At 51.5% G+C, this 12238-nt stretch overlaps 1 protein-coding gene across 1 annotated transcript in view; it reads left to right on the forward strand.

Moving 5' to 3' along the window:
- LOC119092441 (Down syndrome cell adhesion molecule-like protein Dscam2) overlaps positions 1-4849 on the forward strand; it is a gene marked incomplete at its 3' end in the record, with an annotated part of 28831 nt that extends 23982 nt beyond the window's left edge. The window contains 1 exon segment of the mRNA XM_037215403.1: positions 4688-4849. Within this exon segment, the coding sequence (XP_037071298.1) occupies positions 4688-4849 (162 nt within the window).
- Between the last annotated feature and the right edge of the window lie 7389 nt (positions 4850-12238).

A 12238-nucleotide genomic window follows, 5' to 3' on the forward strand; every position in this document is an offset into this window, starting at 1 on the left:
CGCGTCGGCTTATCGGCGGCGACAGTGTACACGCAACAACCGGGGCAAGGGGGGGGGGGGGGCGTCCGCCCGACGCGGGGAGGGCCAGCGGCCTCACCGCGCTGGCTCCACTCGACACGACATCGTGGTGTTTGATTTCCACGGGGCGCGTGCAATTACACCCGATTGCATCGGTGGACGCGTGGCGGGACCATGGACTTTGGGGGAGGGGGGCGGGGGTCTGAGCGGGCGGGCGGCGAACCCCGACACGCCAGCCCTGGCAGCCTGTCTTTGCTAGGGACGGATGGGAAATGAGCGTCCTCTGATGTGGGAGACACTGAATAGATAATGGCGGCCTGGCGGAGCGATTGACGGTGATTTGGCAGCAGAACACGAGGGTGCACTGGTCTGGTGTCGGCCTCAGTAATGCTGGCACGCATCCCTGCATTGCTCTTGCTGACCGCGCCTCCGTATGCATGCGTTCTTGTGCGTTCTACAGCCTAAGGAGGGGAAGGGGAAGCGTTGGGCCGGCGGACCTCTAAATGCGTTTTTCGCCACCTCGTCATTTTTTGTTGTTTGTTAGAAACGCGATGCACACGGCTTTTTTGAACTGGCAGTGACTACAAAGACCATATTAGCGGTCAGAAGCCCTGGCGCAACCGAGATTCGAACACCCCCCCCCCCCCCCACGTGAAAGCCGAAGGCGCTAATCACCCGGCCAATACCCCCCCCCCCGCATCTCGCCAGGCGCACTTGCTCTCCGTGGTGGCGGCACGTTATACAACATCAGAATTGCTCATGGGCAAATGCAGTCTGCACAATGGATGCGATTGATCATGCCCGGAAACCGGATATTAAAGCGACCGGAATGCTGGCTTATCACTCGCTATCGTGTCTTCATGTGCTGCCGAAACCGCTACGCAATTTATATTCCAATATCTTCTCAGGCAGACTGTGGATGGCCTCTGATTGGGTCTGCTATTCCTAAGAGCGCTATAGCACCACATCATACTCCATGTATTGGTAACCGCAAAATTTAGCAATTACTTTACATCGTACCACATGCTGGTGGGGGGGGGGGGGGGGGTCGGTGCAGTTGTTCAATAAACTTGAATGTCTGGTCCCAGGCCGACATGTGGTACGCTTCATGGCCGGGTAATTGCTCCGTAAATCAACGCGCGGCGGTGCGTCTTATTCCGATCATATATTACACGAGCCAGATCAGTTGCCATGTTGCCCGTCTCACCCGTTATTTATGGTTTACGATCATTTTATGCAGCGCACCGCTCCATGAATGTTGCATAGCCGTCCCAGACCTTCTCTGGGCGGCGTTTATTCGTCGTTCGGGGATCCAGTGGGGAAATATTGGTTCGAACGCGTTTCGTTCTCGAACGGCCCCATCCATCGTGGCATGATCACCTTCCTAAGTCTAAGACTGCCGATAAAGCTGTTCGTGAGTGGAGTCGATCCTGCGGCCGTTTTGACTATTTCAACGCATCGTCTTGTTAACAGGTCCATCGTTTGGTGGCAGCGCACCGTCATTGTGGGAGAATTAAGCTCTTTACAGCCCGTATAAATAAGAACAGGTGTCTTCGTGTTTTGCAAGACTTTTATAAACAGAGCGGCATGCCAGCTGATTTCGGGGTGGCCACGAGGACATGCATGTATGCATGGTGGCAAACCAGGCCTGACAGTTACGCGAAATCAATAGTTCGCGCCCTGACTTTCAAGACACGAGGTGTGGCTCCGGTTTCTTTACTGCACAGTGTGCTCCCACATTGCAAGACCGTAGCCTGAAGGTCCCTGATGTGACTTCCTTCACCGATCAGCTGAGCCTTCGGCCTACCGCGCCATGCTTCCCGCCCAAGTCTTGAGATCGGCTGCTGTTGCCGACCGGAGGTGAGGCTTTCAGCAACCGACGATGGGCGCGCTTCGGATCGCCGCCCACAGTCCAAGCACGTGAAACTACCGGTGACCATGCCTCACCGATAACCAGACCTCATTGCAACGATGCCTTACCGATAACCACACCTCACCGATAACCATACTTCACCGGTAACAAATACTTCGTCGTAAACATATCTCACTAATAACCGCACCTCACTAATAACCACACCTCACCTATAACCATACATCACCATAACCCACCGATGACCAAATATCAGCATAACCTACCAATAATCATACATCACCGTAACCTACTGATAACCATACCTCACCGTAACCGCACCTCACGTCAACCTCACTGTGCGGGCATGGCTCCTCACGGTGCGTGAGCCAGACTGAGGTCGTGTTGGAATCGTGCGCCATCTGCTCTCGGCCACGGGTGGCCCCCAGGAGGCCTCCCGCAGGCCCGGCTCTGCTGGCGCGGCCGCGTGCCTCTGGCGCTGCTCGTTAGCCGGCCGCGGGCCCCGGGCGGCCGGGGCCCGCGGCCGACCTTCGCCTCGAGCCATTTAGGGGGCGCCGCCGCTGGCGATGGCTCGATCCGCCGGGCCATTCGTCTCCGATAGGCGCCATTGATCCGTTGCCCTGCCACGGGACGTTCCTGAGGCGCCGTCCGAACCGGCCGGCGGTGGGCCTGCAGCCGCGCGGTAATGGCGCCCACCCGGGGCCGGGGCCTCAGCTGGCGGCCGCCGCCGCTGGCCGTTACGGCCGAGGCGTCGGCTCGCCTCAGGCGCGGCCAGCTGCACACCTGAGCTAAGCGTCATGGCAGTCACCGGTCTTGGTCAGGCGTTGTGGCGTCGCTCGGGCGGGCCCGCATTCGTCCCGTCTGGTTTCTACGTGCCAGCTGCTCAGGCGCCCGCCGGAAGAGGTTACTCTGTTGCGCTTACGTTATTTCGCCTCGACGCGTGTTCAGGCCGTCGATCTTTGCACCCGTCGACTGTCCCGCCTCACCAAACCAAACGCGCCCTGATCGAGTGCCGTGCAAACGTCGCCCCGCCCGGATTTCATTGCCGGCGCGGCGGCGGCGACGGGCCATCCATCCGGCGGCGGGCTGGCGATCCATTACGGCGCACGCGCGTCGAGCGAACGTGCCGGCGGCCCGTGAGAGATCGCCCGCTCAGTCTCACCCGCTCGTGATGCGGCCGCAAGGGGACGTTCCTCGGGCCTGGCGACACGGGCGCCGCTTTATCTCTCGGTCTCCGTTCGCCCGCGTAACGGCGTCGTTGGGGGGATTTCCGGACCGGGGCGGGCCTCGTGTCGACAGGGTCGACGGCCGGGGGGCGGGCCACTCCTCCGTCCGGGGATCGCGCGGACGGACGCTCCGGCACCCGGGGTGAAGTGCTGTCGGCGGCATGGAGGTTGCGATTGTTGCACTGAGTTCCGGGTCAATCTCTCTCAGCGCCATGCTGGCAGTCTTGGGATGGAGAGACCACTGCCTGAGCCGGGTCCCATTGATAATCCTGGGAATTCAAACTGTCTAATTTAATTTACTCTCCCTCAAGTTCTCAATTACTTTATTGGCACCATTGCATTAACTCGATCAACGTCTTCGGAAATTAGAGAAGTTTGTAGCTTACAGTGGATGACCATTAGTGAAATGAGTTCACTCCGGATGGACGAAATGGACGTCTGGCCGTCTAGAAGTCCCATCAATGGCACCAAACTAGTTCCAATTTCGGGAGACATTTATTCCGCCGGCTTTCATAACAAAGTACAGCTTTCACCCGAGACCTCCCAGCCTCAGCCAATACATTAACTGCTTACATGTCCTGGGATACGGTGCGCGGTCGACAACGTCTCTAAATCACCTCTGGAAACGTGAGGCCGCCACCGGGCGGTTTGGACGGCGGTGCCATGTTGCTAAATGGGTCGTGCCGGAGGTCGTTAGCATTCTCGTGACCGCGACCCTGCTGGGGCGCGTGCCGTGCGGTACATCCGGTCACGGCAGCCCCACCCATCATCAATCATGTCGAGCCACAGACGGCCGGCGGCTCGTCTCCGATCAGACCAAGGATCATGCAAATACTCGGCAACGCAAAACTCGGTTTACAACAAGGAGAGTTGCAAACGTTTTACATGCAACAGTTTGCTTACGTGAAGGGTTGAATTTAAAGCCCGAAGGCTAGCAGTGTTCTTGTTTAGAAACTGCAAAATAAGTGAGTGGAAAATTCGCAGTGAAAAAGTCAGTTGAAATATAAGGGCAGTACTGACATTCATAGTATTTTAGTTATTTCATTTACCATGACCCTGCCGCCTTTATCCCTGCCCATTCCCATCGCACAGTTTAGGCCTGGCGTTTGTTAATAATGGGCTTCTGTTCATATACCATGCACCCTGCTCTGTACGGAGCCTTGTTTCTTTTATCGCGTACCCCATGCGTATCCTGCCATTTTCCTCCCTACGTCCCCTTGTCACCGCGATGGATACATTAGTTGAGCTACTGATGAGCTACATTTCGCTAGCTCTATCGAAAGACGCGGACGCACCAGCTAGTAAATACAATATATTGCAGCTAGTTTCGATGCTGATTTGTTTATCACAAACCGACGCCAAGATACCTTTGCAAGCTCGGGTGCTTGTGGACGCTCTGAAAACTATTCTGGAAAGACGTTAAGTGCGTAAGGGCCGGAAGCCGATGTTTACGAATGCATGTTTCAGTACCAGCATAGTTCAGCTCATGTGTTTCACACTGGCAATTGCTGAACGATGCTCGCGGCTACGGCCGACGGCTGCACGCTGACACAAAGACCCTCCCCCGTTGCAGTGGTGCTGCAGGACTACGAGGTCACAGCCGTGGGCGGAAGGTCACCGCCGGGTCAGAGCGCGCTGCTGACCTGTCGCGTGCCGGCCCACGTCAGGTCGGCGGTCAAGGTCACCTCCTGGGGCGTCGACGGCGTGCTCAACGTGTACCCGACCCTGTTCGGAGGTACGTCAGCGGCCATTGGTCTGGCTGGCCCGGCGCGGTGCTAATGAGACATTTGTGGCAGCGGCTTCCCGAAGTGGTGGTGCTTTAGCGCGGATGTTTGCATTCGTGAGCGACAAAAGGAGCGACGAAACTGCCACTTTCATATTGAAATGCGCGAAATGGAATTGTGGTGCGATCGCATATTTGTCTTCAAAGGAATAAATGACATACCCTGTCACTGGCATATTGCCTGTATCTGTTCAAAAGCTCGAAAACTGCGCACGCTTTCAAATAACATTCGCTTTCAAAGTTACGCTTTTCATTTAAACCCATGATCAAAATCCCGGATCTGCATAGTGTTTATACTTTGTTTCACTAAACACTCCAGAATTCGGCCGCTTCCGCATTGTTCAGCGGACGGCAATCTCCCCTGACAATTTCTAACAAGATCTTGTCCCGTCTGTGTTGGCGACCGTGGCACGACTGGACAGGCGTCACAGCTCAGCAGCCCGCTCGAGCTCCTAATCAGGACACAGTGCACTGCCTCACGCTCATCTGTATGTAGTGCGGGTCGCGGCAAGCTCTAACTTGTCGCGAAGCGTCCGGTTCAGACAAAGTGAAAGAGAAGTTGAAGAGAGGTGTCTGATATTTTCGGGAAGTGATGCGGTGGCGGGCAAACGGAAGTGGTGCGCACATCCCGCCAGGTCGTCGCGGAAGGCTCCCACTCCCCCATCGCCGTGTTGGCGCGACAGCTATCTGGGCGCCAGCACGACTCCGGGCCCGTTCATACACGAGAGCAGCAACATTCCAGTACCCCATGATGAACGTGGCTTCGACACCAGCACATGGTGCAGCAGGTCCACCGCGGCCGGCACCCCCGCAGTCCTCAGAGTTTCCGGTGGGCGGCCGGCACTCCCCGCAGCTCCCAGAGTCTCCGGTGGGCGGCCGGCACTCCCCGCAGCTCCCAGAGTCTCCGGTGGGCGGCCGGCACCCCCCGCAGTCCTCAGAGTCTCCGGTGGGCGGCCGGCACTCCCCGCATTCCCAGGGTCTCTGGTGGGGGGCCGGCATTCTCCGCAGCCCCTAGAGTCTCCGGTGGCAGGGCCGCGAGCGCGAGCAGTCGTGGTGAAGAGCCGCCAGCTATCCGGTACCGAAGTGGCAAGCTGCACACTATCGGTCCGGACCGCCACCACCTGGTCCAGCGCCACGCGAGACGGCGCATGGGCTGAAGCGTTGCATGAATCGGACTCACAGCCTTACCACTCGCGACGAGCTGTTTCTGCCGCTCCTTCCTGCCTCCGCTATAGCTTCAGAAGGGCGTGAATGGAATAGAAATTACCTCGCGCTGGAAGATTTGCATAGTGGCGCTGTTTCCTGAGCATACGGGTGCCTGTGTAAGGCTTGAGGGATCCGAATTGACATGCGTTGGGAAGTGTGAAAGGTAGCGTGGGAGCAGCGTGTGGTTTTCAACTTGCGAGGGATGTACTCATTAGGCGTCCCATGAATCGCGCCCACCTCTCGTAGTTTGAGGCACACGCTTTGTTCGAACTACGATGTTCCTTGCATGACAAGGGTCGTAGGTACTCGGAAGCATTCGAAATCCTCGGCCATTAGCTCCATAAACACGTCAAATTGCATGGCTTCAATGCAGCCGCTGGAGTGCATTAAATGGACAAATGCTCAGCCTTGCCTTTATGTAGCATTCCACACTAGGCTGTACTTGGCATCAGGACCGTTGCTCCTCAGGGATACAATTCCTGTTGTTGTCCTCTTTTCGAACTGAATGTGCAGTGTTGGTCAGAGGGCACATGCAACCGTATATACTACCCAAAGGCCATTCAGGGCCCGTTGGTGTCGGGCCTCAATTAAGCTAACAGCTTGCTCGCGATCAATGTGTGCATGAAGCATTAATTTCGGGAACAGCGGCTCGACCACAGTGGCGTTTCGGTCGCTCCAACACCCATGCTGTGGACGAAGCATATGTTTCTGTCCTGGCCGAATTCAAAGGAACGTGATGTGAAAGACGCATTTACCTGTCCACATTGTCTTCTATAGACCGCTTGCATCGCAAACAGGCGTTAAGCGCTAAGCCAAGGCAAGGCCTACAGCCCGTTAGGAAGCCCGCTCAGGGGCAGGTGCTGTTTGCCCGCAAGATCTTTTGTCGCTGAATAGGGTTCTGATTTTAAGATAGTCATGTTTGGTCAATATGGATGGTGAAATTGGTGCTAACTGATGCTAAACACGAATTCAGAGCGCAAACCTGGTGAAATGTTCGCTGTTGATGATTTGTTTGAGATAGTACGCGTTTGGTATCATAATATTCTCTCCGTCATTGGGGCTTTGCGGCGCACCCAGCTGCTGAGGTTACCCGGCGTGGCTTGTCCCTCAGCCAGACAGGAGTGACGGGTAGTACGCCATCCCTGACAGGAATGGCGTGGGAGTGGAATACCAAACCAGTGGTTCCCAAAATGCACAGCTTAACACTTCACTATTGATACCCATAATCTTCTTGTGCAGAAAAATCAATTCAAGGTATTTTTTGGTAGATGCAGACTCATTTAACGCTGGCATGATTGGGACTGGCACAATGATCAGCGTGACGTTCTGCAAGTGCCAGGCAGTCAAAGAAGAAGAAACTGCGGTTAGAATGGAGCAATAAAATCGAAACTTAAATTTCATCGCTTGCAGGCCTAACTGGCTCTATGTCATTTCGCCTAACCCATATGATTTATCAACACACCGATCGCGGCAGGAATGTCACCAGTGAATTGTTGCAGCTGAATGGAACCAAGCGGTCTAAGGGTCGACCTCTCAGACGCGACGTGCCGGCAAACCATCGGGGCAGATGACATCAAAAGATCAGATGACCAGGATTGCCAGATCTTGCGTGCTTTGGGCATGTTGCTCTTTGTCTGCTCCTGAACTTAACATCCCTCTTACAATAAATGCGCCAGTTAGAGCTCAAACGAAATCTGAGCCATCCAGCAACTAGCCGCTTTCAAGGCTTAGGGTTTTTTCGGAGCAGCAGGTCCGTTTTGCTGCCAGGCAAATGCGCAACATGGTGGCCGGAATTCACAGATGGCAAACACAGAAATCGGGATATTATCTTACGTCCCATCATTGGAACCGTGCTGTCACGCTTCAATCTATGCTTGTGTAGGCCAGGGGACTGAACAGCTTTCCAGAACTCTCATACGTCTGGGCCGTTTGTTATGCTGGTGATCATCGCCTGCGTCCTTCCAGGTGGGCCACTAGTGAGTTCGACCTGACTGTACCTGCGAACGACGTGATGAGGGCCTAGCAAAACACACGCCTTGTGATGGCGTGGTTGTGTCGGCTGTGTTTCTATTGTGTGACTGGCCGACCATAACAAACTTAGGCATTAGTCGTGCTTTGATAGCAGCAAAGAAATTGACAACAACGGCGGGCATTTTCTTTTGTTTGGATAATAATTAAACACACTTTCCAACATGCAACTCATGTCCCTGATTTCACCTAGACTACTGAACGTGGCACAATGTTAACGAGATTCCCGCCCTGCTCGACTCCCCTTCCTTGCTTTCTCATTGTGCTTTGTGTCCAACAACTACTCGGCGATTATATGGAGTGTTCGGTCCCAGATGGTGACAAATCGACGGCACAATCACTGGATGGCAGTTTGCTTGGCAATCACTGAGCTACTGCTGCAGTAAAACTGAAACGATCCACACCGCAGCGCCCCGTTTGAGAGCCTGCAATCGTCACATATTCACATGTTTGTGACTTCGGGTGTAGTTGAACCTCAGAATACAGCCGGACTGGGAATTAAACACGGATTTACTGTCGAACCAACGAGAGACCTTCGAATCGATGCCAACAAATCACGCTACGCTACGCGCAGGCACTAGATTGAATGTGAGTTGTGAAAGCTGTCCTTTTAGGAACCATTGACGGTTCAGTTAATCTACGGCAGTGCTTTCTACGCTACGCGCCGAGGGCTATTTGGGGGAGGCTCCTGTCGGACAAGATGAGCTGCGCCAGGCGTTTCTGATGAGTTTCGTGCGCTCGGTGAAGTTAGACATCCCGATTGAATGCCGGGCAGATTTTATTTCGAAGTGCGCTCGCGACCCGCTGCCATACGATATTATGGTGTTGCCAAACCACCATGAAATTCTGTGACTACAGAACAAGCAAACGATATCCCGCAATTGTCGTGCCGTCGTGACTTTTTCAGACACGTTCGGATTGACACGATGCATTTTACCGCCGAAAGAAGGAGCAACCAATACCATATGATGGAATGTGTTTGCGGCTAGCTTTCCATGCAAGGGTCCTTTTGGTTTGGAGCGGGGCACAAGCTGTCCAAACGTGGTTATAGAAAATCTTTCATTTCCTTTCAAGCATGTGCTTTAAACCACTCGAATATATATATATATATATATATATATATATATATATATATATATATATATATATATATATACACATAAATATATATATATATATATATATATATATATATATATATATATATATATATATATATATATATATATATATCTATCTATCTATCTATCTATCTATCTGTGTGTGTGTGTGTGTGTGTGTGTGTGTGTGTGTGTGTGTGTGTGTGTTGTGTGTGTGTGTGTGTGTGTGTGTGTGTGTGTGTGTGTGTGTGTGTGTGTGTGTGTGTGTGTGTGTGTGGTGTGTGTGTGTGTGTGTGTGTGTGTGTGTGTGTGTGTGTGTGGTGTGTGTGTGTGGTGTGTGTGTGTGTGTGTGTGTGTGTGTGTGGGTGTGTGTGTGTGTGGTGTGGTGTGTGTGTGTGTGTGTGTGTGTGTGTGTGTCTATGTGTGTGTGTCTAAGGTATGCTTTGTATTTTTCCCTTTTTTGCCTTTATTTTTTGCCTTTATTCATGTACGATTGCTGCTAGGAATGACCATTTTAACATGTCTCTCAACCTTGTTGCCCCAATATTTGCGAAAGCCACTTTATGTTGGGGAGTGTTTTAAATGTAATACACATCCTGAGAGGAAGCGAGGCGGGCGAGGGGATGAATGCCGCTCGCAGCGAATGTACGGTGACAAAACCCCAGCAAATGCCGGGCTAAAGCTGCTTGTTTGGTGTTTCACAAACACTTATCTGATGGGAACAGGATATAAAAGCAGGCCTCACTATGGTAGTGCTCGAGCATATCGCTATCCGTTGATATATTTTTCTATGGAAATATGCATTATTTATTAACTACAGTTTACCCTATGACAGTTGATACATGGATGAAATATTTTTGTCACAAACTCGACCACAAACATCATGCTTGCTTTTCTAATCGAGAGAGTTGCTTACAATGGACGATGTGGTGAAAAATATAATTTCTGGCTGCATCTATCCTCAAGATGGTTGCATTCTCGTGCGTCCCTATAATGGTGATCAATATTCAGATTCGTCATCTGCAGCGGTTGAAATGGTAGAAATCATACATGAATAAACCGCTGCGTGTGATGTTATGCATATGTTTTCTGTGGGCGAAAAGCGTAAGCCAACCATGTAAGTGTACAAGTCTGAAAATATTATTTATCTCAAAACTGATACTTGAAGCCAGATACATTTCTTGAAAAATATTGACTTCGTTAAATATAACTTGCTGATTTATCCGCGAGGGATTTGCTATGTGATATTTGTTTGGGCTGCAATCCGAAGTCGCTTGAAGATGATAATGTGGGTCAAATTCGGGCGATATTATAACGAACTACGTTGGTTTCAGTACTAGCGGCAAGACAGATTGGCAGGTAGTTGAGATACCTGATTTATCTGGTAGGTAATATCCATTCGGTGACCGACTACCAGACACCTCACAGACATTTTTGATCGCACTTGAAGTGTGAGTTTTACCGTTTTGACAAGATTTCTATGAAAAAGCTCCGATAATTTACGTAGTTTTTGTTTTGGTGACCCATATGCATTGAGAGTATCACTTGTCTCGCACCGTGATTGGATTGTCCAGCGAATTCGTGACGGATGTTTTTACCGCATGTAAAGGTTGCCCTTCGTTCAACGCGCTAGGATCTAAGCTTTGTTTAACGGTAACTTTAGGTAGTAAGATAGCTGTTATATGATCTCAATCATTTGCTCTTAAATTTCATGATTACTTGCACGCTCTCGTAATCGCATTTTAGGCATTTTAGGTAGGTCTGAAATATGTGTTGTACATGCTGTTTAGAATATTTTGAAACGTAGTGTCCATGGCACTTGCATTCATGAATATAGGTATCATGTCTGTCTTTTCCTTGGCGAATCGATTGACTTGGAATGCCGCTGGAAACATTTCTGAAATAAGTCTGTCGGCTATTACTTCAAGGGAACTGTGTTCATTACATCATCATAAACGGTCTATATGTGGAGAACACAATACAGTTTTAGGGCGCAAAGAAGCCGAAAATTTGTGTATATGCCGGCACGATGCTCTAGCCTGATCCAGCTGAGTGTCCAAAGTTGAATGGAACGTCCAGTTGAATAACTTAATACGGATAGCGATTTCGTTTTAGCTGGATCGGCTGGTGTTGCTTATATTTATCCCATGAGGTCACTTCTTAACCTCTATGCGAGGTTCTGGTAGCATAGTCATTAAGCTGCGCACCTGTGAAACCAGAGGAGTGGGCCTCGATTCCCCGCGGTGCACGCCCTCCTGCCGAGGTGAGAGGCAAACGAAGCCTGCCTCTGAGCAGGCAGGCGAAGCCCGCCTTTATGACGCACTCAGCTTTAGCAGCTGAGTGCGTCATAAAACCCCTCTGACATACACTAGCATCTCTTGCACCTCATCTCAGTCCTCTAAGTATCATCCAACACAGCACAACTGACCGTTTCATGCACCCAAATATTGTGGTGACGTGTTGCCAAAACTTGTACTCTTAAAAAATATACACCATGCTGGAAGCTTCTCAATACTGTGACCAACACCCCCCACCCACCCACCCACCCACACCCACACCCACACCCACATATATATATATATATATATATATATATATATATATATATATATATCTATATCTCCTCTCTCTCTCTCTCTCGCTCTAGATATATATCTTATATAGCTCTCTCTATACAGATCTATATAATTATCTCTCTCTATGCTATGAGAGTATTATAGATATTCCGGGTGTTTGGGGTGTACGGTTTGTGTGTTTTATGCATTTGCAATCCTACCACCATTTACTGCGCACCAAACCATTATCAGCGGTAAGTAGCTGGATGCTATCGGAAGTAGTTGAAATCAGAAGCAGAGACCCTCCGTCAGAGGCTTTCGCACGGCTGAGGCGGTAAATGACGGCTCGGCGGCGGGAAGAGCGCTTACGGCGCGCTTCGGAAAGAAAAGAACACCGGCCGCGCTCGTCTTCACCACCCTCACGACAGTGTTTCCGACACCTCCCGGCACGC

The sequence above is a fragment of the Pollicipes pollicipes genome, unplaced genomic scaffold (genome assembly GCF_011947565.3).
Source record: "Pollicipes pollicipes isolate AB1234 unplaced genomic scaffold, Ppol_2.1 Scaffold_3447;HRSCAF=4054_pilon_pilon_pilon, whole genome shotgun sequence".
NCBI lineage: Eukaryota > Metazoa > Arthropoda > Thecostraca > Pollicipedomorpha > Pollicipedidae > Pollicipes > Pollicipes pollicipes.